The 20588-nt window shown below is 42.0% G+C and overlaps 1 protein-coding gene across 1 annotated transcript in view; it reads right to left on the bottom strand.

The window, feature by feature from the left end:
- Positions 1–7654: 7654 nt before the first annotated feature.
- ptch2 (patched 2) overlaps positions 7655–20588 on the bottom strand; it is a 30778-nt gene continuing 17844 nt past the window's right edge. The window contains exons 11-23 of the mRNA XM_044219351.1: positions 20314–20469; positions 20086–20178; positions 19861–19986; positions 18640–19027; positions 17994–18518; positions 17251–17393; positions 16901–17081; positions 16506–16786; positions 14913–15050; positions 14232–14374; positions 10712–11114; positions 10046–10613; positions 7655–9839 (exon numbers count right to left, since the gene is read on the bottom strand). Coding sequence (XP_044075286.1) covers positions 9805–9839; positions 10046–10613; positions 10712–11114; positions 14232–14374; positions 14913–15050; positions 16506–16786; positions 16901–17081; positions 17251–17393; positions 17994–18518; positions 18640–19027; positions 19861–19986; positions 20086–20178; positions 20314–20469 — 3180 coding nt within the window. The 3' untranslated portion in view covers positions 7655–9804. The remainder of the gene's footprint in view (positions 9840–10045; positions 10614–10711; positions 11115–14231; positions 14375–14912; positions 15051–16505; positions 16787–16900; positions 17082–17250; positions 17394–17993; positions 18519–18639; positions 19028–19860; positions 19987–20085; positions 20179–20313; positions 20470–20588) is intronic.

Below are 20588 nucleotides of genomic sequence, written 5' to 3'. Positions count from 1 at the left end.
AAAAAGGTTGTGAAACCCCTGACTCAATTAGCTTGGATCAATTATGTCTGCATTGATGATTTCTAAAACAAAACAGTTTCAGTTGCACACTGTATTTTTCTGCCTCATGATAAGTAATGTGCTGTTTGTGAAGAAAAGCAGCAACAGCCTTTGGTTTGAGGTAAATAGAAGACTAGTAGTTAGCATAACCACTAAAGCTGAAATGACAAAGAAAAAAAAGAAAAAAATTACAGAAATAAAGACACCACAGCACTGACCACACTGTGAGTTCTGAAGTGCGGTTAAAAATGACCACAGCAAACTTTGGGTTATCATCAAAGATGTCACCACCATTAAAAACAAAAGATTGGAAGTAGTAATCTACCACTTTAACTTCATAGTGACACAGTCATTTTAGTGTTGTGTATCAAGGCAGCGTACATATATTGATATATATTTTAATTGCTTTTATGCAATGTTGAATGCTTTATTGAATGACCAAATGACTAACTTCCCTATATTTTATATATCTATCTATATATATATATATATATATATATATTCCAAATTTGCAGTTTATCCAAACATTAACACTGTCAAATACTATTTGTAATCATTACTGAATTCTTTCTTAAATGGACCTGAGCTAGTTAGCTAATGTACTTAACTCTTACAGTACTGTAATAGGCTACCTACAGTGTAATGTTAGTTTTATTGTTAGTGCTCCCTAAATGTGTTAATACCATTGTTTTCCTTTACCATTGCATAGACAATGATTTGGCAGCCCCTGAGACAAACGATTTTGAAAAACCACACTTATGCATGGTGACAATTATAGTTTATCCTCTGGTTTGCCTAACTTGCTTTCGAGTAAGGCTCTGCCTTATTGCTCCCCAGCCTGCCCCAGTCCTCCTCCTCCTCTCCTCTTCACCACATGAAATGGCTGTCTGTGCCAGCCTAGCGCTGAGCCTTCATTAGCTTTTACTACCCCACTTGGATGTGTTTAGCTTTGCTCTCTTTCTTTGCATCTCTGTGTGTCTGACTGTGTGTGTGTGTCACCCTCTGTGTGTGTCTGTGTCTGCATATGTTTAATTACCAACCCCCGCCCTCCCTTTGGAGTACCCCTCAATGCCATGCCACCATATCATTACACTGTGGCTACAATTTAAACTTCAGTCACACATAGACACACTCACACACACCAACATACCCTGGCTGGCCTGCAAATTGTAAAGAGGAGACAGTGGGGTACTGTAGAGAGCTGCTTTAGCTCCTTTATTCTCCCCTAAAATGGAGTTCTCAAATAGAAACACACACACACGTACAAAGAGAGTGATGCAGAGAGAGAGGGAGAACATGAAAAACACAACAAAAAATGCAATGCAGCAGAGCACTACAGCACAACGCATCACAACTGATCCACAACTACGTCTGGTGTTCATACTGTTATTGTTTGAACTAAACAAACCACTTATAAACACAAGGCCTCTGCCTTACGAGGCTCATATTTAGGCCCTTCTGTAAACAGCAAAGCACAGAATGAATCAATTAAAAGGGCATTACGCTGGTTCCTGTTTATTTAAAACATGTTTACACTATATGGGCTCTCCCGCCTGTCTGCATGATTGCCTGGAACTTTGTATTCCTCCTCCTCCTGCCACCCCTCAACAGGCCCGGTCATGGCCAAGGTATATCAAACACACACACACACACACACACACACACACACACACACACACACACACACACACACACACACACAGGGGGCATAGATTACAAACACATTTGTTATGTTGAAGAGCGTTTTCAGTAAATATTGATCTCGTTCTTCCTCTGTTTCTGCAAGAGGTGATTAGAAGAACTCAGTTGGAGCAACAATCTGGTGCAGTGTGCAGTCACAGTGCAGGAACACATATAAATACAGGCAGCAGCAGAGAAACTCAACTCTCAAAGGAGATTTCTACTGGCACAGAATGGTGAGGGAGCAAATGATTGTGTAATTAAGTGAGTGAAATGAACATGTGCATCGACTGGTTAATAAAAGATTTGACAGAAGATGTTTTTAGAACATTGCTGCTACATAAAGAAAGGCTGCAAATGACTTGATAACAGTAAGTTAAGTTAAAGTGACTGATGGTCTGAGCTGTTCGTCACTGCATCATAGACATTATTGACTGACTGTTTATGTCATTTACTGTCATGGTATCTTTACTTTATTGTTGCGAAGTATGATTAAAAACATAAATGTTATTAAATACGGTGTCCCTACATTTGTTAATTGGGCAAAAGGTATGAGAGCTATGGTCTTATTTGAGAGGGTTTAATATGCCATTTTTCATTGTAAAGCCAACATTTGTACCACTAATTAATTAAGGAACAGGAATTACTCATTGTGATTATTATTTATTAATCAGTATTAAATGAATAGTTCAAGATTTTGGGAAATAAAATTATGTCAGAAGATCAATACCACTCTCATATCTGTGCATTAACTATGGAGCTAGGGCCAGGGGACAGTTAGCTTAGCTTAGCATAAAGATTGGAAACGGGGAAAACAGCTAGCCTGGCTCTGTCCTAAGGTAACAAAATCTGCCTACCAGCACCTCTAAAACTCACAAATTAATACATTAGATCTCTTTTCTTTAATCCGTACAAAAACCAAAGTGTAAAAACAATGGGGGATTATGTGTTAGAATTATAACGGGAGGTATAACCTGCTAATTAGTGAGTTTAGAAGGAAGAAGGACAGTCAGGCTAGCTGTTTCCCCCTGTTTCCAGTCTTTGTGCTAAGCTAAGCTAACAGTCTCCTGGCTGTGGATGTTGGTTCCTTACATTTGTACAAGTATTTTACTGCAATGTAAAGCACATGGAGTCTGCCTGTAATAGAAAAACTTGCTGTTCCTTATTTAATTTTTTGAATCATTTTGAGGATTTAAAATAATTTAGGTGCTAAGAAACTTGGAAATGGGGTCACTTGATTGGTTTGAAAGTTAATTAAAATTCCTGATTAGAGTTTCAAACTGGGGACCAACTTCTGGATCTGTTGCTTTAATTTTTAAATCCAACAAGAACGCTTCAGCAGATCAGTTCTCAGTTCTCAGTTCTGAAGCAGGGTTTCTTTTCCAAAAACATACATATTTCTTTTATATCTATCACTGTATTGTGGCTGTGAGAGAGCTATTCTATTGAAACAAAGAATTGCTGTGGATGTGGAGAGAAACAATCTCCATTCCCCAGATTTGTGTGGTATGTCACCCTGAAGTCTGCTTTCTCACTGGCTTTAGAGCTAATTCCCCCATTCTTCTCTGCTGCGCTTAGTGCAAAAGTACAAACACATACACCACCCCCTGCTTCACATAGACACGCATGCCAGTGCATGTTTTTACACACACACACACACACACACACTCACACACTTTTCTTTACTAATCAGCCCTATTGAATTCCAGCAACAATGGGCGCTCATCCTCAGGCCACCCAAGCAGTGCACACACTCACACACACACACACATGCATACACACCAGCACCAGCATCACCAGATCACAAGTTCAGTCTTTTGTTCCTTCATTGTGTTTTCTTTTCCTCCATTGATCTCACCTTCACACTTAGGTCAGGAGTTGGCACTGGGAGATCGTGTTATCTGGACTATCAGCTGCTATCTGGGCCCACACACTGCACTCACACACAGAAGGGAGGGAGTGAGTCCCACTGCTCTTGCATTACTGTGCAGAAGCTCACATGTAGGAGATTTACAGTAAAGTTGTATGTTCATGCTGTCAGTGATGCTAAAATGTATTGATTGTGGTGTTCCATTATTGTCGTTATCTCTAGATTCTTTGCAACGTTATATTTTACTTTACTTTTTACCCAACTTTCACTTTTGGAAAATGTTCAGATCCTTTCCTTAAGTATAAGTACTAATACCACACTGTAAAAATCTGTCCTGTAAAAAGTCCTGCATTGAAAATGTTATTCAAATAAAAGTATGTAAGTATAATCAGGAAAATGTACTTAACGTATTAAAAGTAAAAAGTCTGGTATACTAAAATATGCTATATCATTAGATTATTATTACTCATGCAATAATGTAAAAGCAGGATTTTACTGTTGTAGTGGAGGTGGAGGTCATTTTTAACTGTTTTGTACAGGACTGCAACAAATGACTATTTTCATTATAGATTAATCTGCTGATTATTTTCTTGATTAATATATTGATTTTTGCTAAAATTCAGAAAATAGTGAGAAATGCCCATCACAATTACCCAGAGCCCAAAGTGACATCTTCACAATGCTTGTTTTGTCCGACCAATAGTCCAAACCTCAAAATTATTAAAAATAAATAAGAATTATTAAAATGAAAAGTAGTAAATCCTCACATTTGAATGGCTGGAATCATGAAATGTCGTCATTTTTGCAATGAAAATTTTGTAATGTAATATTGTGTATACTGTAAATGTATATATATATATATATATATATATATATACATATATATGAATATATAATATAATTGTATATACTGTTGGGTACTTTAACTCATCAAGCATTTGTAAAGTAAATAGTGACTAAAGCTGTAAGAAAAATGTAATGACGTAATAAGTGCAATATTTGCTTCTGAAATGTATTGAAGTAGACGTATAAAGTAGCACGAGAAGATAATACTCAAGTAAAGTACTAGTACCTCAAATCTGTACTTAAGTACAGTAGGCTACTTGAGTAAATGTACTTTGTTACATTACACCACTGAAAATGTGCCCGATAATCTGTCTGACTGAAAGGTTCAAAGAGCAAAGGAGCAAAGTACAAATACTGAATAAGAAACTTCAGAATATCAGAATGTCAGAATCAGACATATAGAACAACACACCTGGAGCTGGTAAGGTTTAGTGACTTTTTGCAAGAGAGGTGGATGCTTGATTGCGTTTTTTTTTTTTTTTTTTGTTAAAGTATGGTCTCTCTGTGCTCATTACACCGTCCCATTGTCTCATACTCATCAGACACATGAATATTCTCTTCCTAACCCAAACATAAAGAAAAGTTCAGGTCAACCCCATAAAACTGTAAAGTTATCTCTCTTTTTTTATCTGATATTCTCCTGTACAATGCCTAATGCCTGTGGGAAAGTTTTGAGTTAAGTTTTATATGTGTGGGTCAAATCTATTGAAACCAGCCTGTGTCATCACATTTGTTTTTAATTATTTCATTAATTTCTTACTAGGACATTTAGAAGAAAATTAATGGATGCCATAGAATTTTAATGTTAATATAAACCACATAAAATAGAACAAGTGTTTTGACTGTAAAGATGCGGTACAGTGGCTTAGTGATTAGCAAGACACGCATAAGTAAAGTTGCCTATTTTGAGTGAATGGTGTTTTTTCTCCCTGTGTTCTCCTGGGTTTCTTACTACTTTATTCATAACTTTGAATATTAGTCCGATTTCCACCAAATACATGCTGGGATAGGCTCCAGCCCTGTTGTGACCCATAACTGGACAGCATGTTTTAATTTTCTTGTCACTGAGCTGTAACAATGAATACAGCATGTGCTCCCAGGATGACATCACTTAGGGGGCACATTTGTTCTCATTAACGTACAACCTTAAAACTAAACCAATCTGGCCAGAATTGTGTACTGCTCTGGACAAAATAATGGAATTTAACTTCAGCTTGAACCACATAACCAGGTATGAATATTGTGTTGTACTGTCTGCTTTTGTGTGTGTGTGTGTGTGTGTGTGTGTGTGTGTGAGGCTTGGTTTAGAGGTGAACGTGCAAAACAGTAACTTCAAAAGACTGAGGTATCAGATTCAGACATGGGCTGCTTTGCTTGGGCTGACAAACGAGGAGCTGTTGTGTGAGAAGCGAAGGAATTTACAGCATCTACCTTTCATCTACACAGGTGGGCCTGTGTGTGTGTGTGTGTGTGTGTATGAGGAGCCAAGAGGTGTATATGTGTGTATGTGTGTGAGTATGTAGCTTGTTTTGTGTTTGATAGCAAAGTAGTGATATATTGTGAATGTGAGCGTGTATGTGTGTGTGTCTGTGTGTGTGTGTGTCTCTCTGTGTGTGCGTATGCATTCACAATGGCGGAGATTTAGACAGACGAGTCACAACAATGATCCAGGGAGCCAGTGATCCCAGACACTTTCCAGGTGGTTCAATGCTCCAGTTCTGTGGTTCTCAGTGTTAATTCATTGTTCATGAAGTGGAGACGTTTTAAACACTGTAGTAAGAAAATATAAATAAAAAATAAACTACACCTGTCAATGTAATAAGAAATCTTATCAAACAAGCAGGAATGTGACAGTAAAGTGTGTAAGGTAAGACATTTTGAGGGATTATTTCCTAACCCAGGATGTGGGCCTTTCAGTGGGTGTCAGGTGACTGACAGGAAGCAACGCGTAATGTATTGCACAAGATGAAAACACTCAACTCAGGCACAATGAAATAAAAATAGAAACAAAACTGAAACCAGGTAGGTAGAGGAAATGCCATGGGGGTCATTAAAATTTTAGGCAGCATGAATTATTATGAGATATCTTGTGTGTAAGGTTGACATTTTGTCCTGAGGGTGGCACTAGAGGAAAGTTCATAGAGTGTCCAAAATAGAAATTGTTCATTCTATGGTGACTATGAATGTCAGCAGCAAAATTGTATAGAAATTCAGCTTTTAGATTTGGAGATAACTTGTCATGGATCAAGGTGATGGTCAAGGGAAAACATTTTGGTAGTAGCACTCGACAAAAGGTAAAAGATGTTACCAAAATCTTGAGGATCATCCTCTGGGAGCCATGCAAAACCTCCATATCAGTTGTCAGAGACATATTGCTCTGAAAGATGTGGATGGATGGACTAACTGACATTGCCATCTTGGATGGCTGGGTGCTCGTTGGGGGAAATAAGACATATGATCAAGTCTGATTATTAAGCAAGATTTTTTTTTTAATATGTGTGGATCAAGTCCAGGCAGAGACTTGTTGAAACAGCTTGGATAAGAGCTGAATGTCAGATGAAGCCTCATTCATAAAATCTAGTTGGATATCATTTCAGCAGGTGCTGTCCTAGCAAAGACATACCTTTCAATATTTTGCTAGTGCAGTAGTGCAGTAAAAGGTCACATGTGCATGATTTGTGATTTGTGTTGTATAACTTCTCTTGAATGGGAATCAGAATCAGAAATACTTTATTGATCCCCAAAGGGAAACTCTTTGTTACAGCAGCTCGCCTTTACGTCAGTGCACACAGGAGAAAGTACTAGCAAAAAATATAATACACTACACTATAAAACAGGTCAGAAAATAAATTAAGTACCAGGTGGGTATAAGAATAGTTGTGTTTGTCCCTGATTAATGAGGCTGAGAGATCTTAATAAGAGTCAGTATCTTGAGCATCTAGCTGATTTCATTGTTTTAATGAGATTTAGGCCTTATAATAGATACATGGATAGTTGTATCAACAAACTGAAATCAAACCTTTTGTTTGACACCTCAACAATGCACCTTGATATTAGAGTAGGCCTATTTAACTAATAAATTTAACCAGCAAACACTGTCAGTTTATAAGTTAGCTCGTCTGCATTTGTGATAACAGTAGTGACCCTTTAGCTCTTCACAGGGTCACAGGCAAACACACGCAAACATACACTGAAAAAGACTGGCAAAGACCACAGAAACACTTTTTTTCATTCAATTTATTTTGTTAGTTAAATTTCTATAGCAGGTGAGGGAACATAACGGTCACACGAGAGTTTTCTTGAGCATAGTTTTCAGAAGTCACAGTGTTTTAGACATGGACAAGAACATTTAAAAAAATGACAATGAAGAAGGAAGGGCCAAGAGGAAACTTAAAAACAAGGTGTAACAGTGACACAATCACACCTTCTCCTTCATGGTCCCCCAACTACCCCCTTTGCTCCACCAAAAATAAAAAAGGCCTCTGCTCTAAAGTGTTGTCAACCCCTCCCTCCCACAACCCCCCTCCCCCATCCCAAAATGCAAACAAAACAAAACAACAACAAAAAACTTGTCAACAAATAGATATATTTATATATAATATATATTCACTCTTTAAAAATAGAACTTCAGTCTAGATACTAACATCTGTACAAACTACAAAAATAAAATTTTAATATAAATAATTTATATGGCATGACATTAACAATTTTTTTGAAATAAACTACAAACCGATGCAGGAGCCCCCAAACTCCTCACCACTGTCTGACAACACCTGCTGACTGTCTATGGTCTGATCAAACTGTGAATGGTGCTTTGCTCATTCTGCTTAATTATTCACAACTGCACAGTAGCTACTTAACTTTTCTTTCATATTTACAAAAGAATCCAAAGCTGCCACTTAAAATATGTCATTGAAGTTTTTCCCTGCAATTTAACCTGGCAGTGATGAGACCAATACTGAACAACAACAACAACGGAAACTTTGTAAAGCAAATTACATGAAAAGAATGAAAGAAAATGTAATGTGACATATATGAGGTTTGTATTAACAAGAAGCATGAGAAATTAGAAAGTGAGTCAGAGCAGGTTGAAGCATTATAAAGATTAAACCAGTTTACATATAGTAATATTTGCACAGGGTCACAAGAGCATGAACATGTTACAACCCTAAAGCAGCCAGCAAAGAAAAAAAAGGAGAAAATAATAATAATAATAAAATAAAATATAACCACTCCCTTTGCATTGGATTTTATAATTCCCTTTCAAAATAATACAAGAAGGTGAATAACGCAATTGTCAAACACAAAGTGACAAATGTGAACTTCACCCACTGTAGAGCTTACAAAAACTGCAGAAGAAAAAAAATCTTATCACAGCTCCTTCAAGTAGTTTAAAACTGCAGAGGACATTGGGACACCCAGACAAAGATTTAACATGAAATATGAATTAGGTGTGACTCTGCCAGCTTGTTGGCTGACTGATCACATTCAACAATATTCAGACAGATGATGGTGATAACTGACAAACATGAGACTGCTACTGCTTCTTGACAAACATTCTGTGTCTGGACAAGACAAAACAGGTAAAAAACATATTTATGCCAAAGCGAGAACATAATACTGAGCTCTGAATGCTGTGATAACAAGAAAAGGGGACACATTGAAGGCACGACGGTAACTACTGTTAAGAAAACAGTATCTGTTGTGTAATTCTCTGCTCTTTTTAACAGTGAAAACTGTGACAGAGAATGTCGATACTTATAATACAACAGAGTGTGTCAGAAGCAGAATATCTCACAGTACAATACTGTGAACAAAGTTATACTGACTTAAACCAGAGGGGGAAGAGGGGGTACTGCATTTCTTAAGGCAAATCACTTAAAATTATTTTGAAGTGTAGCAGCAAAAAAAAAAAGAACAATAACAATACAAATAGAAATAAAACACTGACACCGACATGTATGTTCAATAGCCTAATATCTTAATATCATCTCACTTTTTGTGGACACTTTTTACATATAGCACATTTCTTATTCTATACACTGTGGGGGGAGAGAGAAATCAACCGCCCCACAAAAACAAATAATCTTTTACATCTGAACTTTTACACAAGAGTATACCCAAGTTATACAGTACTCTTTTAAATAGCTTCCTTCTTTTTTAGTATTAAAATATATACTCATAGATTTATATAATTCTTAAAACGTCATATTTTTTCCTTATATGTCCTTGAAATAAATCCTCTCCTTTTTGTGTGAAGTCTATGTACAGTTGAGAGTTCAAGAAGTGATGTGATGCCATGTGGGCGTCAAGGTGCTCTGGGACGCAGCCAGAGACTCAAAGAGAGAAGACAGGGCGTTTGAGAGAGTCTAGCAATCTTTGGCTGCCTGGATCCTCAGCCCACCTACAGCAGAAAAACAGAGGAGAAAGAAAAGGGTTAGACATTTTGCCAAGCAAAGAGAAATTAAGCTAGATGACTGTAAATTGTTTCATCTCATTGAAAAACTACATGTATTTCTATTTGTGCTTAGGTTAAATGTCAGCTCTCAATATTCATATTTAGAAGTCTACTAGTCAAGTAAACCGAAGTTTGACTGGTTGCTAACTCACCTTGTGTCTTGCTGAGCTGATGCTCTGTGTGGCTCTGTGTTGCTTCCAAGTCCTGGAGCTCTAGAGAGTCTCTCTTACATGAAGAAAAGTTTGTTTTGTCACCACAAGTCCTCTTAGCAGCCTCAAAACAGTCTGACTCACTGTCCGTGTCAAAACCTTCATGCATGTAGCCTTGGTATGCTGCCCCTGGCAATGTCGGATGCACAGCCACTGTCACGGAGGCTGTGGCCGTTACCATGGTAACAGGACCCCCAATGGAGCCTTGTTGCGTCGGCAGGGTGGAGTTAATATAGCTCGGCCCTTTAGTCCTGTTTGGCTGAGGCCCTCTGCTGTTCTGCAGCCTGGGGCCGCTTTGACAAGTCCTCCCAGTGTAGTGTGCTCTCTCGCTGGGTAAGTGTTGGCTGGGCTGTGCCTGGAGCCTCTGGAGGCCCTGCTGCTGCTCCCGCTTGTTTCCATCCCAGCATGTAACCTGGGAGCCGAGCGGTGACTGCACATTGTGGGAAGATTCGTTTAATGGTTCTATCCTTCCACCAGTGCCTGTTGCATTTTCTCTGAATGGCTTCACCACCTACAACAAATAAAGTTTCATCATTTACTTAAAGAAAAACACATGAATTTGAAGAAAATTTGAACATACAGGAAGGGTTTCTATCTTTGTGGTCGTACCGTAAGCTTGGGGAAGCTGGGGTTCTTGCTGGCTTCCAGCAGTATGTGAGATGTTGCAGGTGGAACGCTGGTGTGCGATGCTATGTACGCACTCCGGTCACAGTACTTATAATCCTCCTCCCCGATCCCTGACGTGGTGGTCATCTCCGAGTAATACTCAGAGTCTGACGACTCCGAAAAAGCCTGTTGACAAGATGACCGTGGGTTGTGTTCCGTGTAGTACCCGTGGTGAGTCATTGGTGGGGGCAGTGGGGGTTCAGGGGAAGGCGTGGGCAAGCGGCTGGCATTGTCGACTGGAGTGACCTCAGCCGGAGGGCCCATCATGGACAGAAGGACTGGCAGAAGAACCAAGCCATTCAGCATCCCCAAAACAGTCAGGATGGCCAACACAGCAAAGAAATACCTGAAAGATGAGAAAATTAGGTATGTTAGTTTGAACATAAACCTAACTAAACCTTTTACTCTCTGAAACAAGAAGTGAGGTTGAAATAGAGAGCAATGAGAGTACACCTTTCTTGTTAGCTAGTAGCGGCTGCTAATTGTTAACTCAGTTGGATTTTAGTTGAGGTCAGACAATACCAAAGCACCTCTTTGTTTACACTGAACAGGTCTGCCTGATCCTGATCCTGTGCTCTTCCGTCTGCATCAGCTAGATCGCTCTCTCACACACAAAAACACACACACACACATGCATTGGAAAGTGCATATGCAGGTGCACATATACTCACAGTCACACAGAGCCACGATCCATTTAATCTTATTTTCTTTTGCATCTTAAGGTTTTTAGGGATTTGGCAAAAGTTCAGACGGATTTACAGTGTCAGCTGAACTCATCACACTTTTACACAATGTGGACAACATTTAACATTTTTAACGTTTTTCTGTTAAATATTTCTTTTAATGTGACAAAAAAGGGGGGCAAGACCACAGCGGCCTGATGTTTTATATGGACAAGAACACACATGCGCGTGCACGGCTCCAAACACACACATAGTTGGCACATGAGAAAGGGAAGTAGCTCAGGGGAAGAAGTCAGGGAAAGCCCAGTGTTTGTGTATCAAAGTTGGGGGCAAATCTGATTCCCTGCTTAGTCCAACTAAAACATGCTTTGATGCCTCCACTGCTGCTGCTACAAGACTTTCTCTCGCTCTGTTTTTCACTCACACTGTGTGCGTGTGTGTGTGTGTGTGCTTTTTTCTGTGTGTGCGTGCATCTCAGTGGAGCTCTGAGGAGGCCAGGGGTGGAGGCAGGCCACAAGAAAGAGCTCCACAAGAAAATTAGAGAGGACTCCACTTAAACACTAACAGAAAGCAGAAAGAGAGAGACAGTGAGATGCTAACCACCAGCCAGACTTAAAGAGGTAAAAGAAAGAAGGAGGGGGAAAAAAATCATTGTTGGAATGAAGGAAAAAAAAGCCAACATGGAGAGGGATAGCTGCGTGGTATTCTGGAAACATGTTTCTCTCCTCTGAATGGACTACTACAATGATTATTACTACTACTTCACTTGAGAAAGGTCACTCTTCAGGAAGAAGTTCATGGTTTGCATGTTGGGTGTGATTTCACAACCCCTATTCAGCCCCCCCTCTCTATCTCTATATTTTCCCCTTTTCTCTTTAACTGCTGTCCTTGTTTTCTTCCTTTATCAGAAGCATAACACATGTCATCCTAACCACTTTTGACAAAACACTTCAGGGAGTTATTTTCAATTTCTTGCTGTCTGCTCAAACCATGACCATCTTTAAACCACACGCAGATATTTAATCTGCATGCTTTATTGAATTAAAGCATGTTCACATGCAGATGCTGAAATCATAAATAGGTCATCATCGCATTTATGGCGTAGCACTGGCCTCCACTTCTGAGCTCACTTGCTTGTTTTACTCCAAAACTACACTTCAACTTCTTAACATGGTGAAAAAAACAACAACATAAGAGTGAGACAGAAAGAAAAGAGAGTGAGACGTTGGTGGGACCTCCAACAGTGTCTCACTGTTAGGAATTCTGTTGTTTATATAAACTGTAATCTTTTCCATTCCTTGTCAGGGCCTGGGGAGCCGTGTGTGTATGTGTGTGTGAGAAAGAGAGTGTAAGTGTTTACATGCCTGTACGTATGTGCATTTATCCTCGTGTGTGTCTGTGTGCAAGCAATATGTGCCCCGCACGTGTGTGTGCATGCAAGTGTGTGAGAGAGGAGTAGAGCTGAATTAGGCTTGCTGTTTATTCAGTGCATTACAAGGCCAGGAGATATTTACAGCAGTATATTTATGCTACTCCCCAGCTAGCCAGCTCTGGCTTGCCCCATTCACCCAACCACAGCTACAGCTAAACAAGACCTCCAACAGAGACATCAGACCCTTCTGTCTCTCTTTCTCACCTCGTCGTCTGAAAATGATTTCTCACACAACCATGGGAGACAAGAAGAAAAACAAGATACACTCTGCGACTTTCTTCTTCTCAATGTACTTACTATTTATGCTCAGTTTATCTCTATTTCTACATATTTATGCCTCTTTATCTTTCCAACCCAACACTGTGGAGGATCCGTTCATTTAACATCCATCTACCCACCCACCAGGACCTCATATCCTTGCGAGGAAGCCACCCTCAGAGTACTTCTCCTCCTCTCTCTGCCTCTGTCTCTGTTTCTGCAGAAAAAAACTGTGCTTTTTATGTCATGGAGGCCTGTTGCAGTCTGTGAGCTCAAGGTTGTGGTTTCGGGTTTGGGCCTGGACCACATTCGGTTGAAAAACATTGAGCTATTCGCCTTTTTTCCACTCTGACCATGAAACAGTGGTAGAAAACACACACGAGTACACGCAATTTACATGTGCGCGCACACACACACACACATGCAGAGGGGAGTGATGTCTGTTGGTGGGCTTCAGACCATCTGATTGGTTGACCAGTTCAAATTTAGCTCCACTTTTTATTACGGCACCCAACATGGAGGGAGAGAATGCCAAACGGATGATAGGAATTTTTACAGATTCCCTCTTATATGTGTGTGTTTATGTGTGTGTGAGAAAGAGACCCAGAGAAAGAGAGAGAGAGAGAGAAAGGCATCACCCAGTGGGTAGCAGAACACTTCCATGTTTACGAGCAGCTGCTACAAACCCTTGATGTTTTCCCCATTTGTTGTGCTCTGAGGTTGGGGAGACAGATGTGTGTGTGCCCAGAGTGACAGAACCAGGTGCATATTTGTCACTGTGTGTGTGTGTGTGTGTGTGTGTGTGTGTGTGTGTGTGTGTGTGTGTGTGTGTGTGTGCATAAACAGGGGTATAACATTTCCACCTGCATGCAGCCCTGACCCCCCACAAGGCTTCCTCTCATACCCAATTGAGGCTAGACAACTGGCTCCACACATATACACAGACACACACACCAATGGCGTAGGGTGTAGACACCATTGCTGTGTGAGTGAGTACTCTCACACATAAGCACAAAGTCAGCACGCCTTGCCAAATGCACATACATCGTCACACACACACACACAGATGCAGACACACATAGCATCTCACCTCATGATGAAGTCAAATTCTGACCCTGCCAGCATGAGCACGCCCAGAAGTGTGGAGATCGCTCCGTCAACCACCGGGGCAAACATGTGCTCCAGAGCCACTGCAGAGCGCTTGTTTCTGTTGCCAATCGCTGTCAGGAAGCCCTGCGGCGGAGGGGGAGAGGAGAAATGAGTTGGAAATCTTGCCAATCACACAAACCTTGCGCTTGCGGCGAGGCTTGGCACGCCTCGAATTCCTGCATTTGGTTTTGTTGGGGATCACAAATTTCCTAGTAAATCTTTAATCACATTTATTTTACCTTAATCACTTTCCATTTCAAGCATTAAGCCACAAGACACTTGCACTGATTTTAAAACAGCGAAAAAAATTGCAAAATGCAGCTTATTGCTTTTATAAAATGTCAATTACAAATCCTTGTAGCGAGAAAAATACATCTAATTACCAAATTAAAAATATTATTACTGGTTCTTCCCTGAGGTAGGCAAATCCACATAAAACTAGCAGCACACTTGTGATTTTCAGTCATATTAAGTGTTATGTGGTCACATGTGTAGTAGCTATTTAACAAGTCAGACCAAAGCATCAGGTTTCAAGTAAAGTAGGTGTTTAATTGTAGGAGCTCAGTCCCCCTAACAGTTAATCTATGTGTGTGCTCTTGCTTTGTCTTGAGTCTTGACTTACAAGTGCGATGTGAACGGTAAACTCCACTCCGATTCCCACAGAGGCGATCAAGATGACCACGGGGATGGCGCTCAGCTTGATGCCAATCAGTCCCATGATGCCAAATAACTCCACTGTCATCATGGCCAAGATAAACACCTGAAAAGAAGATGTGGAAAGAAAGTCTTACAAACTGAACCGTTTTCAACCGCTAATACTTGAGAAACAGTAGGATGATGAGGAAGCAAGCAAGTAAACAACAGAACAAAAATGGAAGCCTGTAAACAATAAAAGTGAATATGTCTTTTCTTAGTGACTGAGTTGAGCCCTTTTGCCTCTTCACCCCACACAATCTTTGACCCTGTGCTCAGGATCTCAACCACATGGCATCAAATTACCACCCTGAGGCTAATACCTTCCCCTTCTCCCTCCCTCCTCCCTTCTCTTTCTCTTCTTCCTTCCCAGAGTTGGTTGAAATGATTGACAGAGCAGGAGACAACAGAGTGTGGGCACTCTGCCACTACCATAACACCATGTTCATATACATCTGTCTCCGTTTGTGGAAAACAAATTATCTTGTTTTTAACTAGATAGCAGCCTGTTTGCTTATTTTATTGTTTCCGATATTTTAAAGCAACATCTTAGTAATGCAGTGTTTCACTTTACTAATGTCTTAATAGTAAACTCACAATGTTACTGTAAACCGCAATACAAACAGCAACAACAAGTCTTTAAAAAACAAGGAGGAGAAAACGGTTCCTAGCCAACAGGAGCTTTTGATCCCAGCAGGGGCTCTGAGCTGGGGCACAGTTAAATTGGAAATGATAAAAGCCGTTTTACTGCTCGACCACATACAGGCTGGGTGAAACCCTCACAGGCGGGCTGATGCTTGGAAACCATAGATGCTTGTAGCTGTGCCTCTCTCTCTGTTTGAGGAGATTGTGTTATTTTGCTGTCTCAATCAGTGCTGCTACTTAAATTAAACACATTCCAACTGAAACTGGCACTGTTGTTGTGCTACACTTCAGCCCCCCCAATGGTCAAGTTTGGGGGGCCCTTAAAGACCACTGGTCCCACCAGCTTGTGTGTGAAATGTTTTCCAATCGCTGAACACTCAGACTGTCTCTTTCTCTCTCTCTCACACACACACACACACACACATATCCCTGATGGATGGGTTGAGCAGGCCAAGGTCGCAACTGGGCAGATCTGTCCTGTCCCCAAGTCTCTCCCTCTCCCTCTGACAAAAGCAGTGAGGGAGTTGGAGGTAGAGGTTTCAGGAGGGCAAAGCCTTTCTTGCTCCTTTGCATTTCCTTTTCTAAGGCCAGCCCAGCCTACATTAGAATGACAAAGGTCCCTGTGTGTGTGTGTGCGTACTGGCCCTCCGCAGAGAAAGAGGGGCCCCCTAGACAGCGTTATTGAGCTGTGCTGAGAAGGGTGAGAAGAAAGTGAGAAGAAGAAGAGAAGGAGGAAGGGGCTAATGATGTTGTTGAGGTAGCATGAGGTGGAAAATGTAAGACAGAAACAGGCATGGGTGGAAGAAGAGAAGAGCAATAGGAAGGATGAGGAAGATGAGGACATGATGGAGAAGTGTAGGGCAAACTGATTGCTTACAATGATACCGGCAGTCCAGGGGTTGAGCAGGAGAATCGCACAGACCAGGAAGGTGCAGGCCAGCACCACGCTGATCGCCAGCAGGAACCAGTGTCTGAGGCCAATGTACTGCTCCCAGAACAGAAAGGGGTATCCATTAGGGTAGTTGAACACACCCTTGCGGCTAAACTCGTCGCAGATGGCCCGCACACTCTCGATGGCCTCCACAAAGTCGCTGGCCTGGCGAAGGCCATTCAGGTAGAAAGGGAACTGGGCAAACTCCAGGGGCTCTGCAGCTGGGACTGCAAAACAGAATGAGAAGAGAGGTGAGATTTGAGATCAGATCATTTGCTGTTCGTACATTTTCAGATGTATCCACTCTGGGCAAAAAAATGCATCTAAGATAAGATACTTACTGCGCAGATTCTCCCCTGTAGTGTCATACTTGTCGTGAATCCACTCTCTAGGATGGGGATAGAAGTTGGCCTGGGAGGCAGCATAGCCCAGAGGATCGTTACTGACCCACACTGTCAGGTAAATGTAAAACACCTCCGGGGGGATCAAACCCTCTGCATCCACCAGCCGACGAGAAGTTAGCTAGGGAAAAATGATTCCAAAATTCTGATTTAATGGCCTTTCATGCTCTGAGTTTTTGTCAGAATAAATGGTAAAAAGACAGCTGATAATGTAGTTGTCCACAATACCACACACAGTGTTAAATGAATGACGTGTGGATTCAAGTATTTATTGTAGCTCATGGACATACCTGGCTGTAGTTAAAAGGCTCTTTCTTGGAGCCGGTCTGGATAAGGAGCTTGTACGCCAGAGCGCCGTCCTCTGTGCCGTTACGATAGCTGTCAGAGGTAATCCTGCCTGCCTGCCAGTCAGCATCAAAAGCAGCCTGAAGACCTGCGTGTGAGGTAAAACACAGAAAAGAAGGATTATTGTGGTTGTCATTTAAAAATATTATGATTTCTATTATCATAAAATTATAGAAGCTTTCCTGTGTGTCTGTCTATGTGGGTAGTGATGTTGATGAAAATGTGAAATATCAAGTTTCCTTTTCCATCTCTTTTTTTCATCTGGCTCTGATTGACCTGTTAGCTATCACTTCCTCTTGACTGAGCCTCTGACACGTCCTAGCCTGAGGGCACACACACACACACACACACACACACACACACACACACACACACACACACACACACACACACACATGCAAAGATAAGCTATGACCCCAGCCCGTCTACTGCACCACCCCTGAGCCCAGGTGGATGGGGGTTAACAGCGTGACTGAACTTTTGCTCACCCTTCACACATTCTCAGCTCTGCACACACACACACATACACACACACACACACACACACCGATTCACTCCTGTCCTTAGTAAAAAGCACACCTGAAAAAACCTGTTGCACACTCTGACATCATTATCAAAACCCCTCTGGGGAACAAAGAGTAACTTATTACATGACTCACTCAAAAAAATAACATTACTGAATTCTTACCTCTGAGCCAGTCCTGGAAGTAGTGCAGCCACATGCGGGGCAGTTTGTTGTCACTGTCTCTGACCACGTGTCTAACAGAGTTGAAGGCGTTGTGCAGCTGGATCAGCAGCCTCTGTGACCGGGCGTAATCAAATCCATCCATGGTTACCAGGTACATGTTGTAGAAGGAGAAATACTTGAACTGGGCGTCGATGAAGTCATACTCCTTGGTGTCGCGTGGCACAATGTCGGTTAGGTAGAGGCCGTCGTGCACCATGGTGGTCCCATACAGGCTGAGGCCCAGGAGGCCTAGAAAGAGAACCACCACGATGGCTTTGCTTTTGGGCTTGAGGAGCAGAGGGGCATATTTCTCCCTGGCGAAGCTGGACAGGTTCCAGTGCAGGAAAGGGAGTGGGACGCACTCCTTTCCTGATTTGGAATCCTCCACCTGGGCTAAGAGGTCCCGTGTGGAGCTGGAGGTAGGGGTGAAGAGCTGGGAGCCATAGGGGTCTGGCACAGAGGTGGTGGTGGGGGAAGGTGTGATGGCTAGGGGAAGGAAATCAGCAAATTGGTGTTTTGGTATCATGATTTATTTAAAATACAGACTTTAGAGAAAGCTTTGTACAAAATAACATCATTGTCAGAAGCTTAATTTAGCTTTATTTACCTTGAGGCTGTGAAGTGGGGCAGACGATGATGGACGGCGGGCTGGTGGAGATCTGTGAGGTAGGTGGTAGGATGGTGACTATATGCTGGCCTGCTGAGTCACACTGCGTGAATGCCTGCACTGTGGTGGTGATTTGGGTGCTGGTGGTGATTGTCGATCCCACCGTGTACTGGTGCGTATGCGCCGTTGCCGTCGTAGGCGTGTGTGGCTGCTCTCCGGCGTCTAACAGCTCATGCGGAGAGAGGTGGATGACGCGGTTGGAGCAGGGGCTGTACAGGCAGCAGAGGACATCCAAACGTTTGTCCTCGCGCCGGTGGAGGTCCAAACTGAGGATGGCAGGGAAGATGAGCAGCACCATGGCAAAGTTAAACACGACCACAATGGCCGCCTAGGGAGAGAAAAAAAGAGACAGACAAAATGAGAAAAGACAGAGAACAGTATGTGAAATTACAGACACCCTACCCCCAGCTGGGGAGAGTCAGGGCTCCTTCTTTTTTTATAGTATCTCAGACCACAGCCCAGAAAGTAAAGAAAAGCCTTACTCTAAATCACCAGCCAGGAATACTAAGCGAGCCAGAAGGGGAGAGGGAGAGAGAGACAGAGAGAAAAGAAAGAAAAGAGTGCCAGAATGAAAGAACTACTAGAAAGACTGAGAGAAAGGAGCAGGGAGGGAATATATATGTTGTGAGTCTGAGCAAAACCATCACCCTTCACCACCACCGCTGCTGCCTCCCCACTCACCCCAGCCCCTGAAGCTGACATTCTAACTGGCTGTGGTTTCCAGTGTGTGTACGTCTATGTGTGTGTATTTGTGTGTGTGCTTGTGTGTTTCAGACCACCCACAGTTAGTCACAGATCAGAGCAAACCGCCTTGACGGGCCAGTGATATACTGATCCACTCCTCCCTCCCTCTCCCTCTCTCTCTGTCTGTTCATCACTCTCTTTGCTCTGATTATTCCACATTACACACATGCACACACACACACACTTATGCACATATACACAAACGCAGAGGCACGCACGCAAAAAAATAATGGCCCTGTAGGTGCGGCGGCAATAAAACTGTGAACAAAGGCTTTCCTTGCTCTGAATAAATGTCACCTCTCTTAAGTTATCTCTTTCATTTTCAAAGGAGCCTAAGGGCCTCTCTGTGTGTGATTGTGTACATGTGTTTATGTCTGCACTCATGCGTGCAAGGGAGTGCGTGTGTGCAAAACATACCTGCAAAGAGAACGCTCGCAAGGCAGGAATGGGTACGAGAGCGGCCATAAAGAAAGCAATCATGTTGTTGATGGAAGTCAGAGCCACACTGGTGCCGGTGCGACGCAAACAGTCTCCTGTCCGCTCCTTTAAAACAAACACAGACAGTGTTCAGAGGAGATGAGAGGAAGGCGGAGAGGAGAGGAGAGGAGAGGAGAGGAGAGGAGAGGAGAGTCTTAAAGGTACCTTAAAGGGGATGTTAATTCCAGCCTCTGTGAACGAATGAGCCAACAGAAACATGTCATCCACACCAATCCCTAGTGCCAGGAAGGGAAGCACCTGGGATGGGAAAGGGTCAGAATGAACTTTTTTAGTGTGTGACATCAAAATCTGGACTTTAAATCAAACAAAGCTTTTAAATAATAATTCCGTAATATAACGCAGTAAATGTATGTTGTTTCCTGTGTGTTGTACCTGTGTGGTGGCAGCATTGAAGGAGAGGCCGAGCAGGGAGCAGAGACCCAGTCCTGCAGCCACCGACAGAGCCACTAACAGCACCCCGGCCAGCCCCACTGCCCCCTGGGACTTGGCACAGTCCCACCTTAGCATGGTGACACAGGCATAGGCCAGCTAGAGAGGAGACATCCACAAATATTAAATATTAAAATATTAGTTATTTTACGGTAAAGTTAAATATTTTTCATGAACATACTAGCCATAATCGATTGACTTAAATCAATCATTATGCT

The sequence above is a fragment of the Siniperca chuatsi genome, linkage group LG13 (assembly GCF_020085105.1).
Source record: "Siniperca chuatsi isolate FFG_IHB_CAS linkage group LG13, ASM2008510v1, whole genome shotgun sequence".
NCBI classification, from domain to species: Eukaryota; Metazoa; Chordata; class Actinopteri; order Centrarchiformes; family Sinipercidae; genus Siniperca; species Siniperca chuatsi.
This window is presented reverse-complemented; position numbering and strand designations above follow the sequence as displayed.